Raw genomic sequence first — 23,294 nt, 5'->3', positions numbered from 1 at the left:
CTGATGTTGTTTAAAATCTCCTTAAAGATGCATACTGAAAATCTGCAGGTTTCCTAATTTAATGAAATTTAAATAAAGATTAGGGCCTGACTGATATGGTATTTTTGAGGCCGATATCGATATTGGAGAGAGAAGAAAAATCAGCATAACGAAGACAAAAGTGAATCATCCTCACTCCGGGGAAACCTTTTGAACAGCCGCTCCCCCCCCCTCCCCCCGACTGTGACGACACAGTGAGAGCATGTGCAGAGATCCGGGTGTGTCAACACTCCGAGTGGGAGGGGCTCACTTTGAGTTTCAGGAAGAGCTTGAGCACCTGTGAGAGTGTGGTGATTCATTACAAAGTACACACAAAGTGAAGGACTACAGCGCTCCACGTCAGACGCAAACATGCAGAGTAAGTTCTGCTTTCACGTTTTCATTCTTAATGATGTTCTCTTGTTTTTTTAGAGGAAGTTATGTGTGTGTGTGACACATGTTTGTGAATCTTTCGTTTCTCGAGTAGAGTTTTTCTGTGAAGTTTGTCCTTAATGTAAATCAGTGAAACAACAAAACAGAAGCTTCTAAGTGTAGTTTAGGATGTGTAAGAAGCTCTTTTAGTGTCACAGGTCAAAGAAAACTTATACCTGAGCAGGTATGTTTGTTTGAATAGAGAAACTAAAGACAGTTTTTGATTAGCTTCTCTGTATGTTTTTGCAAATATATTGTCTTTAAAAACTCATCGATGGTATTTAAATGTTAAATACTTAAACACAGTATGCATGTTTGATCAAAAATGAGTGACTTCTTTCTCAAATCTAGTCCATCGACATTAAGACAAAAAAACAAACGATTGAAGCCAGCCATGAAGGAATGCAGACACAATTGTTCGCACACAGAGGAGGGAGTTGTTGCGTGTGTTTTCTTTCAAAGCTGACGCAGGTGTGTTATGTAAAGGTAGAAGGTCCAGAGTTTCTACATTCCTCACTTGCTCTTCGACACACATTTCCTTCTCATGTGGGGTAAAAAAAAAAGAAGGGCTTTGTGTCCTCTGGTGCCGAGTATCAGAACGATCATCTGACGTGAAAAAAAAAAGAGAAAAGAAGTTGTTTTCAGTTTTGTGATTGTTCTCATCTGTGTTCAAACTTATATGTCACTACTTTAAGTCTAGTTTTAAAGGTGCACTATGTAGTTTGGTGGTGAAATTTGAAAGTTGAAGAAGTGTAACAATTCTATTTATTTTCTGAATTTAATACACAAACTTTACTCAAAGATGAAAACGGGTCCCTGTTACACTGTTTGGCGTTAAAAAGCTACCAGGAGAGTTACGGTTTCACTGTTGCGGGCCCCCCTCCCCACCATAACTTCTCACGTAGCATTTTATCTTCAAACAGTGTTACAGGGACCGAATTTCCTCTGAGGACAGTTTTTGTATATTTAGAAACTACATTTCTCCAACTTTCACATTTCTCTACCAAAACTACATAGTGCACCTTTAAATAATGAGCCGTGGTCACCATATTGTGCCTTAAATAAGAAAACTATAACAGACAAAGTGGAGGAAATTATTGGAAAAAAAGGGAAAATCAGAATCGGCTTTATTGGCCTGGTACGCGTACACACACAAGGATCTTGACTTTGGTGAAGTGAGCTCTCTATGTTCAGCACGAATAACAGTAAATATCAACAAAGTACGAGAGAGTGCAGTAACGCAAAAAATAAAAATCTTAGTTTCACCTCTGTGACTCTCTTTAAGTCAAGTAGAGCTGATTAAAGCCGTGCACACGGCGACCTCAGACTACACTGAAGGTAACTCAGACACAACTTCCTCCTGACCCGCGACTTCTAAGTTATATAATCTTTAAAAGTAATTCGCTCTACTAATGCAGCGCTGCGGGTATGACACACTTTGAGGGATCAAATATATGTGCCATCTAAGCATCCTCTCTGGGTGTGTTATTGGGTGTGTGTTGATTTTCAAGTGACAGCATGACACTGATTTTTGTCAGGTCAAAAGATTTCCATAATTAGCGCTGAACATCGAGTGAAGTCAGCAGACATGTAAACAAGTAGATTTTCATTCCTTTTTAATAATAATAATAATAATACATGTTATTTAAAGGCGCCTTTCAAAACTCTCAGGGTCACCTTACAGAGCAGAGATAAAAACAACAAAGTAACAACACAACGATAAAATTAACATTAAAAACACAAAACATAAATATACAGGATGTAGAGGAGTTATGAGACCGGAAGGGGAATGATCAGACTGAATATGCCAGTTTAAAAAGATGTGTTCTGAGATGAGATTTGGAAATGGAGAGAGAGTCGATATTACGGATTTGTGGCGGGAGGGAGTTCCAGAGGTGGGGGGCAGAGCGGCTGAAGGCCCTGGACCCCCCATGGTGGACAGGCATCCCCATGGTTTTAAGACGTTTATTTAAAAAAGTATTTGCAAGCATCAGTGTGAAACTGCTGCCCTGAAATCCAACGACTCTTTGGTGAAATACTTATATATTACCCCCTGCTTCAAATCAGTTTCCCACGGTTGGGCCAACCCTGTTTAAATAAATCTGGACGCGCCCCTCTTTTCAGGTAGTTTCACTGTAATTCACAGGTTAGTTAAAAAAACTCACTGGTGACTTTCAGACCCTTTTTGAATGGGATGAAACATGTCAGAGGTCAAACGGATCCAGCTGTTATCTAGATATACGTTTTTCTACATATGGAGTAGGCCCCTAACAGCAACCATTGGTGGTAAAAAATGAAGCCAATGTGGAAGTGCAAATCGCAGAACCCTGGAAGTCACATCCAAAAATGTTTGTTTACAGCCTGGTTCAAAAATCCTTATTGGTCTGACTAGTTAATGTCAACATGGGCACTTTTCTTACCAATAAGTTGGCACCATTTATTGTAGCTGAAAGGTACTAGCTTAATCTGACTGCATCACAATGTTGTGAGAGTAACCATGACAACAACGATGACATAGTGATTAATAGAGGAGCACTTTGACTATTTAGAAACCTCCTGAAAAATGTATGAATCTTGCTCCCAGGCATCAGCTCTCCAGGAGCCAGCCTCCTCTCCGAGGAGCAGTTCTGCTGCTCCATCTGTCTGGAGGTGTTTGTGGAGCCCGTCTCCACGCCCTGCGGCCACAGCTTCTGCAAGGCCTGCCTGCAGGGCTACTGGAACCACAGCAAGAAGTTCCTGTGCCCCATGTGCAAGAAGAGCTACACCAAGAGGCCCGAGATGAGCGTCAACAGGGTGCTGGCCGAGATCTCCACCCAGTTCCAGGGGCTGATGACGGACGGGGGAGCCGGGGTCGCGGGGGGAGCCGGGGCCTCCTCGAGGGCGTCCACATTGAATCTGAGCTCCAACTCGGGCCAGGGGAAGGACACCGGGGAGTTTGCACAGGCCGGGGAGGTCCCCTGTGACGCCTGCATCGGGAGGAAGTTGAAGGCGCACAAGTCGTGTGTGAACTGTCCGGGCTCATTCTGCGAGACTCATCTCAGACATCACAAAAAGGTCAGCTTACTTTTTTATTTACTGCTAATAACCAGATTTCCATTTTGTTGTTATTGTTTTAGTCCCTTACATTTTCCCCGCCAAAAATCCAGAGGAACCTATAAGACAAGAGAATATGTCAACTCAGGATTCCTGCTAACTCGTCACTCTTCATTATCCCTTTAAAGGCTTTATATGTGATTTTTCACACTTAAATATAATAGAAAACAAGTCTGAAAATAACTCTGAGTCATGACTGTCTACAATGGGTGTAACACCCGAGTCCCACTGTCTGTGATGTTTTCCGAGTTTTCCGAGTCCTATCTTCACTTTAATTGAGGGACTAGAGAAAAGAAGAATAACATACTGTACTCACTGCTTAACTGTGTTTCTAGATCACGCTCATTTCAGGTAAATTTACATGCAGTGTGAAGATACGAGCATAATAAAGATCGCTAGCATGCTAACACAACAATGCAGCGCGAGTTGTTTTGGTTTCATGCCGGTGCTCAAGGGCGACATCTGCTGGATGATAAAATCGCATATAAAGCCTTTAACCTCTGACTCCATTTTAATTTCTCTCCATCTGTTAGTAAAATATTTGCTGAACAAGCAAAATTTTCCAGACTTAACATCCATAAAAGCTTCCAGTTCAAACATCCAGCTCACTTTGCAGATTCACTGGATGTACTAAAGACTTAACGGGACCACAGTCCCACCGTGTGTTACTCTCACATCTGCCCATTCAAAACCGCTGCTCTCTCTCTCTCTCTCTCTCTCTCTCTCTCTCTCTCTCTCTCTCTCTCTCTCTCTCTCTCTCTCTCTCTCTCTCTCTCTCTCTCCCCGTCCTCGCACTTCACCCCTCCAGGTGAAGTCTCTGACCTCCCACCGCCTGATCGAACCCACTTTCCACCTGGAGGAGAAGATCTGCAAGAAGCACGAGCGCCTCCTGGAGGTCTACTGCCGCACCGACCACGCCTGCGTCTGCACCGCCTGCGCCGAGGCCACGCACAAGTCGCACGACATCGTCCCCGCGGAGCACGAGTGGAAGAAGAAGATGGTGAGAACGCGTCTCAGGACGTGCATGCTGCCATGACGGCATTATTATTTTTTTGATTGATTGATTGACTCAAAGTCCGGCTTCTCTTCCTGCAGAGTAATCTGGGAAAGAAGAGGTCGGAGTTGAAACACCTGATCAAGGAGAGAGCCAAGAAACTAGAGGAGATTAAACAATCCATCAAGGTGATCAAGGTGAGTGCGAGGACGCCTCGTCGGAGACAGGAAGTGAACTCTGACCTGTCGGTTATTGTGCTTCAGTAGACACAAGGTAAAGCGGGTTAGAAAGCACAGCAGGTTTGTAAGGTTTGGTGTCAGTTTTCAGCTCTGAGCAACAAAAACAAACACATTAGTGGTTAGTGTGCACGTCCACCAAGCGGGCGGCCAGCCAGGGTTCAAATCCGACCTGTGGCTCCCTTCCCATGTGTCATTCCCCGCTCTCTCTCTCTCTCCCTGATTTCCAACTCTATACACTGTCCTGTCTCTGAAAAAAGGCACAAAAAACCCCCAAATTAATCTTAAAGGGAAAATTGGCCCAAAAAATAACCTTAAATTACAACAGATGTGGACGTACCTGTTTGACCAATAACCTAAGAACGAGTCGCCTGGTTATGGAGTATGAAATGTTAAAAAAAGAACCCGTTCATCATATGTTTTAAAGTCCTGATCCGGCGCTCTGTGTACTGCGGGGTAAATGTCTGCCGGCTTGTCTCTGATGTAGCAGCCGTCTTCATGCGCCGCAGACTCAAACGCTTTATTTGCACTTCAAGCGGCGTTCAGTGTAACTGCGTATAAACACGGCGGCCACTTTGACAGGAGACTCTGCGGTTACACACGCCCGTCGTTCAGGCCTTTGTCATCCCTCTCGCGCTCTGTGGCCTCATGCTAATGCTTCTCTTGTACGTTTACAGACATGAAAGCACGTCTAAGGCCGTCCAACCGGTGTGACCAGTGTTTAGAGTATTTACCTTTCTTTTCCCACACCCTGTTTTTAACTCTCAGCCTCATTACAGTCAAATGTTCCCCAAAGAAAGAAAAGGAAAACAAATGTCTGATCCCCTAACCGCCCACCAGAGTCTCCATCAGTTTATTTTAGTCCATGATCGTGATTCAGTAGTGCACATAAACAGATCATTATGTCCACTACATATAAGTCAACAACCTGACACAATGACACGGTCAATAAAACAATATGCCTCCAAACACACACCTCAATCCTAACTACCTGGAGCCATGGCTTTATGCACCAGGATTCCACCTAGTGTTTAGTGTCGGTTTTACGCTCAAATAAGAATTCACAGTGTTGGTGTTGGGTTTCATGCACAAGTCAAATAAAACGAGCATTTTGGCTGTAGCAGGAATTCTAATGTTAAGTTGCTCTGTTATGTATATTACAGGGGTTTAACTCTGGTTTTAAAATGACTGGATTTAATTTTATTTTTTTTAAGGTTTTGAATGTTTTTTCCGAAAGAATCCAAAAACTTTTCACCCTTCAGAAATGCTTTTTCACAAAGTTTCCAAAGTTCACAGCTGCTTCAGGTTTCCTGCTCAGTGACATTTGTATCTGCTTTCCTAAACACATCACGTATTCAGTAACCTGAGGTTTAAATAACAGTGTGTGTGTGTGTGTGTGTGTGTGTGTGTGTGTGTGTGTGTGTGTGTGTGTGTGTGTGTGTGTGTGTGTGTGTGTGTGTGTGTGTGTGTGTGTGTGTGTGTGTGTGTGTGTGTGTGTGTGTGTGTGTGTGTGTGTGTGTGTGTGTGTGTGTGTGTGTGTGTGTGTACGTGTACAAACACAAGACAATGAGTCAGTGTTGTTCCTCAGACGTTGGAAAGCACCGTCATACCTTTTGTTACTCACAAATTCCTCCCTCTTTTTTCTTTTTTTAAATATTGTTTTTGCAGGCCAGCTCTCAGAGGGAGTTGGAGGACAGCTGGCAGGTGTACGCCGAGCTGCAGCGCGTTGTGGAGCAGAGTCAGGCGGAGCTGGTGGAGCTGATCGCCACGAGGCAGCGGGACGCGGAGCGCCACGCGCAGGAATTAGCCCGGGGCCTGGAGAACGAGCTGAGCCAGCTGAGGAGGAGGAGCAACGAGCTGGAGGCCTTCGCTCAGATGCAGGACAAAGTGGTCTTCCTGCAGGTAGGACTTTTTTTTCCTTTTTTTTTTTAAAGGTCACATATTCTCCTCCTCTTCAACAAGTTTAAATAAGTGTCAGAGCTCCTCAAAACATGCGTGTGAAGTTTCTTGTTCTAAATCCACTCTTTTATTTCAGCCCTGCTCAGAACAGGCTGTTTCTGTGTCTGTACCTTTAAATATGTAAATGAGCTGTGTCTGACCACGCCCCCTCTCTGGAAGGGCTCTGGCTTTTTCACTCCATGTCCTTTTGTTTACGATGAGAAGGCAGACTTGGAGGGCAGAACAAACACCTAGCTGTGGGAGTGTCACCCACATGGGGGAGGGGTTACTGCCCTTTGTGATGTCATCAAGGGAAAATCTCAAAACGGCCTGTTTGAGCACACATTTTCTGAAAAGTGGAGCAGGGAAAAGACGGAGACGATGGACTTTTCTCATCATTGGGGGGTTTGTAGACAGACTAGGGACACATATTAGTGTTAGAAAAACATGGCAAAGTGTATTTTGCATAACATGTGACCTTTTGAAGGTTTCATCAAAAACGTGGAATCAATAATTATTGAAGCATCGAAAAAATTGGACAATTTTAACTTGTTACCAGAGCGACAGATTGATCCTCTTTTTTCATGCTCTCATTCCAACCAGAGCCATATTTTAAAATCAAGACCACAAACCGAGCGGTTGTTTAAAAATGCATGCTGGTATTTGAAGCGGGGCTTAATTAGTTGTTTTTGCAGCACGTAGCCTTCAAACACGAGACACACTTGATATGCATTTAGGACACAGCGAGAGAGCTAATTACTGAACAGAAATCACAGCGTTAGTCGGCCGTGTTGCACGACAATATCTACCTTTTTAAAAAGTGACCCAACAGGCTTGGACCGTATGTCTCTTTCTTTTCCACCACGATAATGATCTAAACAGTCCGTTATTCAGCGGACCTTCATGCTTTTCGCAGCTGTACTTTACTGAGATTTTGCGACACAACATCAGAAGCGTCTGTGAACAGAGCCAGCTGTTCCAGAATTCCCCCCTTGTGTTTTCATCCTGGACTGTTTATGGAAAGTAAATGTTGCTCTCATGAAAGAGGTCTTTGAAGTTCAGAGTCGTTGAAGATAGTGTGAGAGTGAGCAAATGAAATGCATTTTACTCTGTTACCTTTCTTTTATGAAGTGGCTTATCTGGACAATATCCAACAGATGGAAATTAGCTAGTCAGCTAAATCTGGTACAAAGCATCTCTTCTCTTCTGAGGCTAATGGTTTTTTTTGTACACTGTCCCTGATTCAAATGAACGATCCTCCGCTGAATGTGTATTTGCATATAGTTGAGATACTTGAGATAAATAGTGAAAGTGAGACGGGATTCCACATCATTCCGTACCTTTTCCCCTCCAAAGACTCTCTACCTCCCGAGGAATCATCACATTTTTTTTAAATTTCACTCTCACTCTTCAATTTTCCTGCAGAACATAGTGACGCTGTCTCCCCCGCCCGAGCCTGCCGATTGGTCGGCGGTCAGCATCAACACCGACCTCTACCTGGGGACCATCCGCACCTCGGTCAGCGGCCTCATCGAGAAGTTCCAGGAGGAGCTTAAGAGGCTGTACGGGAAAGGTGAGGATACCGGCGGAGGCTACTGCCATATAGTTCTGAAATAGAAAACGAGTAATAACATGAAGAGTTTGACAGAGAGAAAATGACCAGAGTGGTGTTTGAAAGTGTTTTTTACCTTCAGTGGCGCTGCCCTGATGCCCTCACAGACTTTAGTGCTGCAGTATTAGTTAAAGGTGATACAACAGAATGGCCTTTGTGGTCGTCCTTTGTAGTCTTTTTTTACATATTGATATTTAAAATTCTGTTCAGTTTAATTAGACTCATGTAGAGGCAACTAAATGTGTGTAGCGTCGGAGTCTAAATCAAACTTCAATACAGTGACAACAAAGTGAAGCATCGCACAGCATTGTAACATTATGTATGGTTTTGTGCTGCGCAGCGTCGCATCGTGATACTGCGCAGCGTCGCATCGTGATACTGCGCAGCGTCGCATCGTGATACTGCGCAGCGTCGCATCGTGATACTGCGCAGCGTCGCATCGTGATACTGCGCAGCGTCGCATCGTGATACTGCGCAGCGTCTCATCGTCGCATCGTCGCATCGCAAAACCATACATAACGTACAACATCATAATGTATCTTGTCACATCCTACAGTATCGTATGGTATCCTGTCGTATTTTATCCTATTGCATCGTATCAAATTGTGTGATACAGTATTTGCATTTTATCGTATGGTGATTTGTTGTATCCTATCGCATCATGTTGTATCGTACTGTATTTTACCATATCATATAATATTGTGCGGCTGTTCCTCAGTCGGTAGAGTCGGTCATTTCTCAACTGGAAGGTCGGGGGTTCGATCCCCAGCCCCTGCAGCCACACGTCCGATGTGAAAACACACTTAACCACAAGTTGCTCCCACTGCTTCATCGGCAGCATATGAATGTGTATGAATGGAATAGTTACTTCTGATGGTCACTTTACATAAAAACCTCTACTATCAGTGTGTGAATGTGTAGGTGTGACCTGCGGTGTAAAAGCACTTATTCAGAGTATTCAGAAGACTATAGGCTAGTATATTATCGTACAGGCTTGTATGGTATTTGATAGTTCTGTATGGCACTACATCATGTCGTATCATGTTGTATTGTGTTGTTTTATTAGTATTGAGTAGTTAACAAAGAAAGACTTTGGACACAACCTTCTCTGAACATCTTCTGTTGCTATCTTCAGTTGAAATCAGTGTCTGCCTGGGTACAATCCTTCCTCCCTCCCAACAACCCTCGCTGTACAAAAACAGGGATGTACACAGTAGGTGACTGTACGAGCACATAGAAATAGACAAGTGACTCATCATTGCACCAACCGAACCCCGCGCTCACACTTTGACACATGCAAGATGGTGGGACAGATGGAGATGGTGTTGATGCCCCAGTTCACACACTTTCCAATCGAGCGAGAGGTCTGAGTGACAGCAGCAGAGGTCTGGAGCATTAACAGCTCCTGTTTAGATCTTCTTGTTTACCGCCCACACGTGCCATCTGCTTTGACTTTGACTATTCGGCTGAATAACTCTCTGACACACACTCTCTCTCTCTCTCTTCCTCTGCATGTGCTTTATTCTCTCCCTCGCAGAGCTCCGCAAGGTCCAGAACTATTCGAGTGAGTACAAATCTTAATTTTCTGTTTTGTTTACGACACAGAGTGATGACTCATTTGAGAAACTTCTTGAAAAAACAAAGGTTTTTTTTTGTTTTTGGCAATCATGGCAAATTGCAAACAAAGCTGAAAGGGAAGTTAAAGTACTAAAATTGTCCACAAGATGGCGCCACTTCTCCACCGCAGAGTTAGACTCGATTCAGGGGAAAAGCAGCCAGTTTAAAAATGAAATGTTCACTGTAGCTGTAATCAGTGTGAGCTTACTCGTGCACTGTACTTACCTTCAATTTAAACGTACAATATGTAGAATTTTATCAGAATGTTTACATTAAGATATCCAAATTAATTAAAAAATTGACAAAACCTATGTTATATAATAATTTGTTGAGTACTTACCTCAAATATAACAGTTATCAAAGCCAGAGAACCGTAATTTTTGGTGTCATCATGCCGGCTCGGTCTAGCGGCCGGCATGATGACACCAAAAATTACGGTACAGACACGACATGTTGATCATTGACGTGGAAACACCGGATATTACGTCAAAGACTGCTACTACTGAAAGCTGCCATACATTCTTTTGTTATTGTTCGATTGATAGAGAGCCCCCTGACTGCGGGATCTACATACTGCGTCTTCAAGATACTTACATTTTCACTGAGTACGCTGAGTACATGTTTGATACAGAAGATGCTTATTCTGCTCCGTCCCGTCCAGGTGAGGTGATTTTGGACCCCGCCACGGCTCAGAAGAACCTGGCTGTGTCGGATGACGGTCGCCAGGTGAGGTATGAAGAGCGGAAGTCCTCCCACTCCGAGGGCCCGAAGCGCTTCAGCCCCGCCCTCTTCGTCCTGGGCCGCGAGGGCCTCGGCTCTGGGCGTCACTACTGGGAGGTGGACGTGTCACGCAAGACGGCCTGGACGCTGGGCGTGGCCAGCGCCTCGGCTCGTCGCAAAGGTGAGATCAAGCTGAGCCCCGGCGGCGGGTACTGGTGCCTGTGGCTGAAGAACGGCGAGGTGAAGGCTCTGGAATCTCCCCGTCTGCCTCTGCAGATGCCGTCCCAGCCCGGCAAAGTGGGAGTCTTCCTTGATTACGAAGGAGGCCACATTTCCTTCTATGATGTGAAGGCACGTCTGCATCTCTACACCTTCAGCCACTCCTTCAACGAGGGTCTCTATCCCATCTTCAGCCCCTGCCTCGTCCAGGACGGCAAGAACGCTTCTCCTCTAGTGATCACACCTGTGAAACACGCCTGAGAGTCGCAGTGTGACAGATTCAACATTAAGAACATCTCGTCTTAGTGAAGATACCAGGAAGGATTTTTGTTTTTTATTTGGTGTTGAATAAAAAACATTGTTCCCCAAAAAGAGCCAAAATAATAAGATTGACTTAAGAAGCACTTTATCTCAGAAAACATTCAATCTAATGAAGTGACATTTATATGACAAGGTGACTTCCTCAAGCAGTACCATGTCCAGTAAAGACAAACATCATCAAACAATCAGTGAAATAAAGGGAACATCGCTTTAAGACCAAAATGTAACACAGAGCGGGATCTGTTCTAACTGATCCCCCCCCAAAAAAAACAGCTGAGTCATGTATACACATTTTAAACAGTTGCCATGGTTACTCTGTGTAGTTTACACTTATCTCAACATGTATAAAGAAAGACCAAATGAGAATATATGGAGCATGAAGGAGGATTATTCCAGAGGCCATATTGGACGTGTGGTTCAGATGGACGTGTTCAGAAGAAAGCACAGTTTGAATCCTGTTGGACTTACACTTTTTCCTGTTTTAAGTTCTTTGAGCACAGAGTCAATTTTTTTCCCCCGTACAATATTGACGCACATTTAAAAGTGAAATACGATCTCATGTTGTGTTAATCATGTTAGCACACTGACTCCCAAACTTTCGTCCATTATCATTTATCTTGGTTTGATTTTTCTGAGTTTTTTCACATCGGGATCGGGATTATTCTGCAACTCCTTCTCAACAGGAAAAACTCTCTTTTGTCTATTGACAGGTAAAACTCTTCTTCTTTTCAGGCATAGGCCATATAGGCGGTTGCCTAGAGCGCCACATGCTGGACGGGCGCCGCCGATCCATTAAATGTGTTGAAAAAAACAGACTCTGTGTGAAAAAGCCTTTAGTCTTAGTTTACCTGTAGTTAGTTTACCTGTAGCTTTGAGACTTTGGACACTTTACAGATGAAATCAATGAAGTTAAATTTACAGTGAAGACTTTTGGGCGTGCTTGTCGGGGGCCTAAATGAGACATTTATTTACAGACTGTAAGACTATGAGATTGTTTTGTTAGAAATCTAAATATGGGTGTAGGATTGTTTGTGGAGCGTTTAACTATGTCCTGTATTTGAACATGAAAAGTTTACTTTTGTACTTGTCTTTTGAGCTTTTTATTAAAGAGAATCTAACCCGCCTACAACGCTATCTGATTGGCTAGACGTCACATGAACAAGAGCCAGACAACACTGACACCCTGGGGGTCACTGAGATGCACAGACGAGATCAGAGTGGAGCCGGGGGAGCTATATATCGTTATCAGATTTTTTTCTCTCTCCAATATCGGCTCAAAAATCCATATTGGGTCGGGCCTTTTTCCGTATAGTTCATCTTTTTTATTATGTAAACAGAATCAAGTTTTTCGATATTTTCTATATCAGATAGTGGTCATGTTTGAGATTGTTTGTGACTTGTGTCAAACTAGAAACAAATAAAAAACTCATTGGCACCACCTGCTGGACATGAACAAAACAGAAGAAACACCTCACAATACATAAAAGTAAGTCTGTAATACAAATGAGTAAAATTCATTATTTCCTCACAGACATTTCAAATGACACCGATCAGAGATGATGCACCTGATAGACCTGAAAGAAGAACACTTCAGACAGTGCAGATGTGTCTGAACAGAAACGTAACACAAAGAGCTTCACCACAGTAGAATAATCTGTATCTTTGAAAAGGTGCAAAGCTGCTAAAGTATCATGTTGTTGTGTTTTGTTGCTCTCCTTGTGTATTTTGAGGGTTAAAGCGCTTCCTCCTGGAGCTCTGCAGGGCCATGACCAGCAAGTATAAATTTGTATGTGGGGTAAAAAGGGAGGGAGGGGGGTATATTTTGGGTCTGAGGTGCTTGTGTGTGGGGGGGGAGTTTGAGGTGGCAGTAGTTCGAGCCTGTCTCATGTGTCAGTGTACCGCAGAGCCTTCAGGCAGCTGCTCTCTGGTGAGTCCCCCTCATATCTGTTTTATCTGTGGCTCTTCATTCTGTCTCTTGCTTTTTCATTTTTAATATCACATCTGCTTCTCTTTGGGGCTCTTGGGGAAGTGTTGGCTTGGATTGTGGATACAAAAAAAAATAAAATTGGCTTTTAATGAGCCTTGACCTGAGCCGAGGACTTTTTTGTTGTTGTGATTGAATTCAAATAACCATAAAGAAATTTCGCCCATTTCCCATGTGTAATAATTGTTTTAAAGAAGGGGGGCACTGAAGTCGTGGTCACTTGGTTCACCAGTGTCGTTGCAAAGACATTAACGCTCTCTGCTATGAATACGTCGGCCTCAAGCAGTAAACCAATGTGTTGAAAGTTACAAGCTAATCCCAGCGTGCTAATAACAGGTGTGATATATTTAACTTGAAATTAAGATGCAAACTCCTGGAGTGAAAAATGTTAGATGTGAAAAAACACGGATTATTTTAAGAAGCAGGTATTGGTTATACTTTTAAGTCATGTTCTAAATGTTTTCCTCTAAGTACCTATCATTTTAGTAGAGGCCAAACAAAGTATGTAACTTTAAAACAATGCAGCCAATACTAAGATTGTCCACCAGGGGGCACAAGCAACTCTAAATTATCGTTCCTATACTGTGAGTTTACAGTTGTATCAAAAGTCATTAAAGAGGTCGTATTAAGAACAAAGTTAAAGGTCGTCTTAATGTCCACCCATTAGGTCAACAATAAATACAAAATAATACACACACGATTATCTTTTTAAATACAAGTAATCGCACAACTACACAATAGTCAAAGCCAATGGCAGCCGGGAGATAAATGTTTTTTAATCTCTCTGTCCTGCATGATGGTTGGCTGTATCCACAGCCGGGCGGATATTTTCCGACACTAGAAATAAGATTAATTTTTTTTTTATGTTTTGGTTAAATCAAGTTCAAGAATCTGCTTTTGGTCAGGCTCAAGAAACTCGAGAAAGAGTCCATTCAACCAAAATAACCGCATTCAGACAACACTCCCCCAAGACTGACATGGACTCATTTATGACCAACTGAAAACAGATTAGAACATTTGTTTTGAAATCTTTGGCTTCAATTTTGTAGGAATAAATGAGTCCTGTCATATTGAAGCCCAAAGCAGACATGCATCCATATGTTTAATACGGTTCATTTTCGCATGAATCATTTCATTTCAGTGTTTTTTTTTTCCAGATCTTGACTTGATTTTTCTATCTCAAGAAAGTCTGGTTTTCCCATTATTACTTATTAATGTATCTCTTTATCTTGAGATAACAAAGCTTGTTTGCTCATGACAACCGGAGAATGGTTTTAGTGATTTGAAAACCAAAACAATTAGCTGGTCACTGTGATCGACCTGATCACAACATGCTATGCTGCTGTTGCCCACACTAATGAGGTAAGTTAAGCCTATTACTGCGTCCAGATCTGAAGAAAAAAACTAAACAAATATTACTGGATATCATCGGCAAACAAATACAATTTATGGATGTGTGTCAACCAAGGGCTTCTGTAGTGTCATGCTATGCTCTGTAGTTTTGCATGAAAATGACCCCAAATAAATTCCCGCCATCTAACCCCAGCGACCTCGATATCACAGCAGGTTTGATGCCCCGTTCAGAGCCTGGTTGCTTGCGCTGAAAAAATGACCCTGCCTCTCCGCCGTGTAGGAATGGCCACCACTGGGAACCTTTCAGAAGAGCAGGTGCACTGCTCCATCTGTCTGGACGTCTTCACCAACCCGGTCTCCATCCCCTGCGGCCACAACTTTTGCCAGAGCTGCATTCTGGGATACTGGAAAACCAGCCCATTGTACCAGTGTCCCATGTGTAAGAAGACCTTCTACAAAAGGCCTGATATTTGCATTAACACGGTCCTGAGGGAAATCGCAGAGCAGTTCAAGGAGATCAGGGTTAGGAGTGCGGAAGGGAAGTTAAGCGAGGAGGAGGGAGAGGAGAAAGAAAAGAGGTGGGTGATGGAAAGGAGAAAAAAGGAGGACGAGGAGAGGCTTTTGGAGAAAGATCAGAAGCAGCAGCTACTGGAGGAGCTGAAAGAGAAGCAGGAGGAGGAGAGGAAGAAGAAGGCGCCACAAGAGGAGTTACCACCTCTGATCCCCCCTGTGGCAGCACCCAAAACCTCTCCTCCACCGTCACCTGAGGGGCCGCCTCCTCCTCTTCCTCAAACCTCACCTCCACCCTCGCCTCAAATCCCCGCTCCTCAAACCTCACCTCTATCCTCGCCTCAAATCCCCGCTCCTCAAACCTCACCTCTACCCTCGCCTCAAATCCCCGCTCCTCAAACCTCACCTTCACCCTCGCCTCAAATCGCTGCTCCTCCAGCTCCTCGAACCTCACCTCCACCCCAGTCTCAAATCGCTGCTCCCCCAGCTCCTCAAACCTCCTCTTCCCTCCCACCTCCATCCTGGGAAGAGGTCCTCTGCGATGTTTGCCTCGGGAAAGGCAGGCCCAAAGCGGTCAAATCCTGCCTCGTGTGTCTGACTTCGTTCTGCGAGGAGCACCTGAAGTCTCATTCCGCCAGGTTCACCAAGCACAAGCTCATAGAGCCGGTTTCCAACATGGAGGACAGGATGTGTCCGAAGCACGAAAGGCTCCTGGAGCTGTTCTGTAAGAAGGATCAGACGTGTGTGTGCGTGCTCTGTACGGAGACGGACCACCGGGCGCACTACACCGTACCTGTGGAGAGGGAATGGATAGATAAAAAGGTGAGGTAGCGTTAAACATCCTTTCACCACATTCGCATGGCGGCCATTTTCCTCTGAAGTCACACTTGGGGTGCAAGTAAAATACTGTTATAATATATATATATATATATATTTTTAATTCAAATCCTATAAAGTTATTGAATAACAAATTGACAGATTAATCAAAGACAGCAAAGTTAGGTGACACATTTTAAGTTAAAACAACATATATGATAACCCATTACAATACAGCTAAAGCATTCTATTCTATTCTATTCAACCACTTCTTAGCTAACATGACCTTTTATTAATGTTAGGATGTTTATAAGTCCTAAGCTTAAAGTAATTTACATAAGCTAACAGTAAGATTAGCTAGGAACTAGCTAAATTAGCTTTGGTGACTTGACTGTCAGTAGGCTGCGTATTGTTTTAAAGTTACAATTAAGTCGACTAGTGTTACAAGATTGGAGATGTAAAGGCCTATAGGCATAAACTTCAAGCTAGGTATTGGCTAAATGCTAAATTAGCTTTGATGACTTCACTGTCAGTAGGCTACGTATTGTTTTAAAGAGACTTAGCTGTCCGTATATCAATTGAGTTGTGTTATTTTACCTTAGAATGTGCCATTATGTCCATTGGACTTTCACCATTATTGTATCTTCACAACCATGTTTTCTAACATAGTGTTAAAATTAGGGATGCACCGGTACAACATGTGTATCTGCCGATATTCGCCCTGTTGACAGACATTAGTACATTAGCATATGAACCGATATCAGTAGCCGTTCACTACTGATTCAGATAAGAGTTTTTTTATTGGGGAGATAAAGTCACTTGTTGAATAAACTCTGACTCAGCAAGATCCATTGGCAAGGCTGTGTTATGGTCTCTTAAATCAGTACACTACCATAAAAGTAAGTGAAGAGATTTGTATTTTTCTGTCATTGTCTTTGTGTGAAATCTTGTTGTGCAGGCTCAGCTAAAGAGGACAGAAATGGACGTCCAGCAAATGATCCAAGAAAGAGTGGAAAAGTTGGAGGACATCAAACACGCTGTGGAGCTGCACAAAGTGAGTCCTCCTCAGCTTTCATTTAGACTGTCACAGAACGCGCTAAACAGAATATGATGAGTAAAAACGCAAGAAACCAAAGATTATTATGCCATTCAGTGTGCATATTGTGTCTGTGTTTTCAGGCCAGTGCGCAGAGAGAGATCCAGGAAAGCATGCAGGTCTTCTCAGAGCTGGTTCGCGCCATCCAGAGGAATCAGGCCGAGCTGGTTTTGTCCATAGAGGAGAAGCAGAGGCAGGCGGAGAGGTGGGCCGAAGGCTTCATGACTGAGCTGGAGCAGGAAATCTCCGAGTTGAAGAGGAGGAATACAGAGCTGGAGAACGTGGCTCGGACCGACCACATTCACTTCTTAAAGGTGAGAATGCTTTTTTTCTTCAGTAAAGCTTTTAAAGGGCTCACCTTGTTGCAAAAATGTGCGACGATATCAACAAGAGACCGGAGAACAAACGGGCAAACAGAAGTCAAAATAAAACAGTTTCGATACGTTTACAGAGATCGCAGCAGTCGCATACAATCGATGGTCATGTGCTGGTCGCGGAATGTAAACTTCACTGATTTCTCGCAGTGAATTTTCCAGCTGCATTCTCACATCAGCTCACCCTAAAACATTTTAGAGTTTAATACATGTGTCAAAGCATCATTACATGGACCAGAGTTTCCATACACCATCCTGCTTTTGATTGCAAAGAGGAGAGTATGCTTTTTTCCTTCTCTCTCTCTCTCCTCTGTCATACTAAAATGCATGATTTTATAAAATAGTCGTTTCCATTGACTTACCTTTCTCTGGCAGCTTTTGTAGGACGTTTTAGTCAGCCTTCACTTTTTTTTTGCTGTGACAACACTGCCCTCTTCCTGTTGGTCAAGTGTACTGCAATGCATATACTTCACCAGACACCAGAGAGAAGGCTGTCAATGATTCTAGAAATACAACCTTGACCACCTTGTTTTCATAATCCTCAAGTTGTCTTTTATCATTCTATCTACCTCCGTAGAATTTCCCAGCTCTGAGCACTCCTCCTTCAGTCAAAGACTGGTCTGAGACCAGTGTTCCCACTGACACGTGTGTGGGCATGATCAGGAGATCTGTGTCCAAACTGGAGGCAACATTAAATGAAATGATCAACAAACTGGCTGAGAGTGGTAGGATTTCCTTTGACAGTACACATGCAAACCAATAAAGATGTTTTTTTTTTTTTTTTTTTAAATGAAGTGAATTACCAAGTTTTATTTAAGATGAACTTTTTTCCTTTTCAGAGATTAAAAAGATTTTAAAATACACAGGTAAACTTTTTTTTTAAATAAATTTGGTTTGGTCATTTTTATCATCTATAAACCAAATCAAATAAATAATACTTTTCATTTTGTTTCTGTAGTGGACGTCACCCTGGACCCCGACTCAGCCAACCCGTGGCTGCAGCTCTCTCAGGACAGACATCAGGTGAGACACCTGGGTGCATGGCAGGACCTCCCAGACCACCCCGACCGCTTCGACACCGTGGTCATCGTCCTGGCCCGTGATGGCTTCACCTCAGGGAGGCATTACTGGGAGGTCCAGGTGGGGGACAAAGACGACTGGTACATGGGTGTAGCAAGGTCCTCTGTCAACAGGAAGGGCAGGATCTCTGTCAGCACCACACAGGGCTACTGGGCTCTGGCCATGAAGAAAGGCCAGGGCTACCGGGTGTCCACGTCCCCGCCCATCCTGCTCACCCTGGACCCCAAACCAAAGCGAGTGGGCGTGTATGTGGACTACGAGGAGGGGCAAGTGTCCTTCTATGACGTGAGGGCACGGACTCATATTTACACAATTAAAGATACGTTCAGGGAGAAGATCCTTCCCTTTTTCTACCTGTACTGCTGCGACAAAGCCTCGGATACCATGATGATTTGTCCTGTGAATGAGAAAAGCCTGATCAAGCAAAGCTAAGACGAGTTTGAAAGAAAAGACAATATCAAGAAAGCCTTTGCAAAAAAAGCTACATTTGCTTAGCTACTTTATAGAAAAAGCCAACATGCTAGTTAGCTTAGCATAAAGACGAGAAGCAGAAGGCTAATAGCTAGCCTAGCTCTGTCCATAAGCAACAAAATCTGCCTAGCAACACCCCTTCAATTTACTTTTTAACACATTACTTTCAAGAATAATAAACAAATAAATTAAACATTTTGTTCAGATTTGACAAGAATGGTGTTGCTTTTTAAGTTGTGCACAAGGAGTTTTCATTGGGAGATTAGCGTGACAGTAGCTGCTAAACTTAGCTTTGGGTTTTTTGCTTTTTACCTCACAGATGTAAAAAAAGAAAAAAAATTGACATTTTCATATAATTCACTGCAGAACCAAAAAGCATTTCTTCTGATGCATGATGTGTAAAAACAGTCTCACGTTTTAGACTTCTGATCTGTGATTTCCTGATGCATGTATCTTTTGAACAATGTGATTGATGCTGTAAATGTGAATGGAAAATAACAGTGTGTTTATGATTTATGACAATAAATTTTCTCTCAAATGTCTCTCTATGGGGCTTCTTCAAAACTGCTTAAGTTTCGTTTTTACTGAAACCACACCCACCAAAGTCAGTGGGCCTGTCTCAGCCTCTCTGGGCTTCTCAGGATGATCACTGGATTGTCTGTAGTGCTATGATTGCTTAGTTTGGTGCTGAAAGAAACAGTTTAGACCTCTGACCTCGACGAAAGAAGTGTGAATTGTCGGGTGAGTCATTCTTTTAAACAGTTCTGCCGCTTCATTGATGTTTTTGATTTAAAAATCGACACTTTAAGAATGTGATGCAGGATTCAGATGTAAGCTGACTCATGCGAAGATGAGTCACTGGGCAGGGCGGGGTTACTAAACCTACAAATAGAAATCCCTCAAACTACAAAACTTTTAGTCCCATGCTATCATATCATGCTATACATGATTTATAAATCAGAGAAAAAAAGGTTCTTATGATCAAACTTTCTCCAACAGATTTCATAATGACATCCCTCAGTGTTTTTGCTTCATTGCCAGAGGATCAATTCCTGTGCTCCATTTGTCTCAACGTCTTCAGCAACCCAGTCACCACCCCGTGTGGTCACAACTTCTGCAAGACCTGCCTCAGCGATCACTGGGACAAGAGCGAAATATGCCACTGCCCGATGTGTAATAAAAGATTCTACGTGAGGCCCGAGATCTCCACAAACAAGGTCATCGAGGAGATTTCCACCCAAATAAAGAGGAGGAAATGTGAGACCCCTGAAAGCGCTGATGCACCGTGGCGGGTGAAGTGTGATGTGTGCACGGAGACAAAATTCAAGGCGTTGAAGTCTTGCCTCGTTTGTTGGACGTCGTACTGCGAAGCCCACCTGGAACCCCACCGGAGAGTCCCGTCCCTGATGAGACACAAGCTGATGGATCCCGTGGAGGATCTGGAGGAGAGGATGTGTGAGAAGCATGAGAGGGTTTTGGAGCTTTTCTGCAGGAAGGAACAGGTGTGCATCTGTCTGCTGTGCAGCGAGATCGACCACAAAGACCACGAGACGGTTCCTGTTGATGAGGAAGGCATTCGGCAGAAAGTAAGAGACTCCTGTTTGTTTAATGAAACTCAAAGAATAAGCTCAAAGTCAACTGATAGTCTCTCTGATGAAATCACTCTTTTGTCTTGAAATGTTGTTTTTTCAGGAAAATATTGAGTCCAAGAAGGCAACGATCAAAGTGATGATTGAGGACAGAATGGAAAAGATCCTAGAATTCACAAATTCGTCTGAAACACGCAGGGTGAGTACTCAGTAGTGTTGTAGTCAAGACCACAGTAACCGAGACCAAGACATACCCGAGACCAGAGCACAAAGACCAAGACTATAAATATAACTGAAAAATCCTCATCTTGTGTGTAGCGGGCGTGTCACTCATTTAGACCGTAAGTCTTGATTTAAAATCCGGAGTACGTCCAGTCTGACACCGAGACCGTGTAAAAATGCTTTGGATTCCGAGACAAGACCTTCAAAAAGTGGTCTCCAGACCGGTCTTGAGACCAAGACTGATTTTGAGTACTAGCACTCTGGAAAGAAACTCCAACTGCAATCGTCACATGTACCACACTTGTATATCTCTCTGATGACATGATTGTATATTTATTTGTTTTAGGAGAGCGCAAACAAAGAGATGGAGGACAGCGAAACGCTCTTCAATCATCTGATGAATGGAGTGCACGAGGTGCAAACTAAACTGAATTTGAACATCAAAGAGAAGCTACGAAAATCCCAGGAGAAGGACATAGCCATGGTAGAAGAGCTGCAGGAGGAAATCAGCAAACTGCAGAGGAAGCACTATGAGCTAGAAGAGCTTTCACAAAGTGACGACCACCTTCACCTCCTGCAGGTTGGAAATTTTCCAAATTTTCCTGTTCTAGTTAACGCTCCTTTCCTGGACTTTTTTATGTTTGTAGAGAGAACAGGGCAGTGGGTAGAGTCGTAAAACAGGAATGAGAGAGTGGGGAAGTGATTCAACGGTTTTGGCTTTAAAAATAGATTAAATCCAGTCATGTGCCATTTATGGTCATGTGTTTGTGAATCCTTTCAGAACTTGCAGACTGTGAGCAACATGTCAGGCACCAAGGACTGGTCTAAGATCAGTGTCTACTCAGACATGTGCGTGCAGACGGTGAGGAGAGCCATGACTCATCTTGTTCATGATTTTCAATCCGTGCTGAAAACTCTGACGGAAATAGGTAAAAAAAAAAACAGCTTTATTTCACTTCCCTTAAGCCTGGTGTACAATGTATGATTGTATCAAAACTGTGTCAGAATATCAGGTCACACTGCATGACTGAAGCTCACATTTATACGCTCACACTGTACGATCTGATTGTCGGGCAGGACCTGAGAGCTCACACTGTACGAGATAAATCCGGAGAGAGCAATCACAATTGTCGATTGACAGTATGCGTATTTCAATTGTCACACACACACACACACACACACACACACATTAGCATCAACAATAAACTCAAGCTCAACAGCAGTTAAATCATGACAATTATTCCATGTTAGCTTGAGGTAGGTCCACAAATATTTCCTGCCAACGTTTCTTTAATGATTGGAGGGAGTAGACAGATTAAGCAGGCATGCCTGCTGTTGCCACGATGATTTCGGACGTCGAAGTGTGTGCAGTTTTTTTAGCAAAATTTCAAACATGCCAGAAAAATTACCCGACCTGTCGGAGCAGCTGATCAGTGACCATGATTTGCCGTCCTGTCTCAGTGTTTACTGCACAACTAACGACGCATGATCAAGCTGAAAATCTGGCCTGATTTTAAAATCAGTCGTATGACTCAAACATCGGGTCTAAATAGGCCAGAAATCGTACAGAGGACGCCAGGCTTCATGAGTTACCCATTACTCTCTTGTTTTTTTAATATTTACAGAGCTGACCAGGATGAGAAAATATAAAGGTAAGATTATGGATACATTCAAATACATTTGTCCCTGATTTGGATTATTGGTGACGCTTACATTTACCTGTACTTCCTCAGAGTCTGTGACGTTCGACCATGACACTGCTGGTTCTGGCCTTGTGGTGTCTGACGGGGGGAAACGTTTGAAGTACTTCAGCAAAGCCAGCCTATCGTCGTCAGATGACTTTATGAGGTTTGACTGTCCCATGGTTTTGGGGAAGAAGGGCTTCACGTCCGGGCGTCACTACTGGGAAGTCAGAGTGGGGCTGAGAAACAACTGGGATGTTGGCGTTGCCACAGAAACCGCAAACAGAACAGGGAAGATGGCCTTGAGAAGAGAAAATGGCTTCTTCGCCATAGGAAAGCGAGGTTTTGATTATCAAGTCCATTGTACACCCTACACAGCTCTCAACCTGTGTCCCAGGCCGAGACAGGTGGGCGTGTATTTGGACTATAACGAAGGCAGAGTGTCTTTCTATGACGTGGAGAGAAAGTTGCACATTCACTCCTTCACGCGGGAATCTTTCACGGAGAAAGTTTTCCCGTACTTTTATCTGCACAGCAGGGCCAAGAAATCTGAGCCGTTGGTTATTTCCTCCATGGTGGATTAAGCATCTCGGCTTTCTCTCATTTATTCTCTCATTCAGGATTGAAAATAAACAATAAACAAAGTAATGCTTTGCTTTTGTTGTCTGAAGGTGAGTTAGCTGAGTTGCATGACCTGCAGCAACTGTCCAGGAGTTTATAGCTTCCACAAAGTTACACTTCAATGAATGCAACTGATTCCTTATAAGGTAAAGGTATAGAATAGGGTCAGTAAATTGACTTGCAATGATGTCATTATTGGTAATTCTTTCTTTGATTCATGAGAATAAAGGTGGCCAACTTTTATTTTAGCATGTGTGTTTTTTCTGTCCTATGTGGCTGAAATGTCACAAGTAAAC

The 23,294-nt window shown here is 43.3% G+C and overlaps 2 protein-coding genes across 2 annotated transcripts; both read left to right on the top strand.

Moving 5' to 3' along the window:
- The first annotated feature begins 300 nt into the window (after nucleotides 1–300).
- Nucleotides 301–12,608, top strand: LOC109977661 (E3 ubiquitin-protein ligase TRIM39-like). The gene is made up of 8 exons (XM_065950118.1): nucleotides 301–397; nucleotides 3,035–3,504; nucleotides 4,352–4,543; nucleotides 4,639–4,734; nucleotides 6,442–6,675; nucleotides 8,137–8,284; nucleotides 9,861–9,887; nucleotides 10,602–12,608. Exons 1-8 carry the CDS (start codon nucleotides 391–393, stop codon nucleotides 11,138–11,140), a joined length of 1,713 nt encoding a protein of 570 aa, XP_065806190.1. The 5' UTR covers nucleotides 301–390; the 3' UTR covers nucleotides 11,141–12,608.
- A 420-nt stretch (nucleotides 12,609–13,028) lies between these two features.
- LOC109995161 (uncharacterized) lies at nucleotides 13,029–23,241 on the top strand. The gene is made up of 13 exons (XM_065950909.1): nucleotides 13,029–13,127; nucleotides 14,748–15,869; nucleotides 16,822–16,917; nucleotides 17,043–17,273; nucleotides 17,911–18,058; nucleotides 18,173–18,199; nucleotides 18,292–18,840; nucleotides 19,884–20,470; nucleotides 20,577–20,672; nucleotides 21,042–21,275; nucleotides 21,477–21,624; nucleotides 22,321–22,347; nucleotides 22,429–23,241. The coding sequence occupies exons 2-13, from the start codon at nucleotides 14,793–14,795 to the stop codon at nucleotides 22,959–22,961; spliced, it is 3,753 nt and encodes a 1,250-aa protein (XP_065806981.1). The 5' UTR covers nucleotides 13,029–13,127; nucleotides 14,748–14,792; the 3' UTR covers nucleotides 22,962–23,241.
- The last annotated feature ends 53 nt before the right edge of the window (nucleotides 23,242–23,294 follow it).

Source organism: Labrus bergylta, chromosome 22 (assembly GCF_963930695.1).
Source record: "Labrus bergylta chromosome 22, fLabBer1.1, whole genome shotgun sequence".
Taxonomy (NCBI): Eukaryota; Metazoa; Chordata; class Actinopteri; order Labriformes; family Labridae; genus Labrus; species Labrus bergylta.
This window is presented reverse-complemented; position numbering and strand designations above follow the sequence as displayed.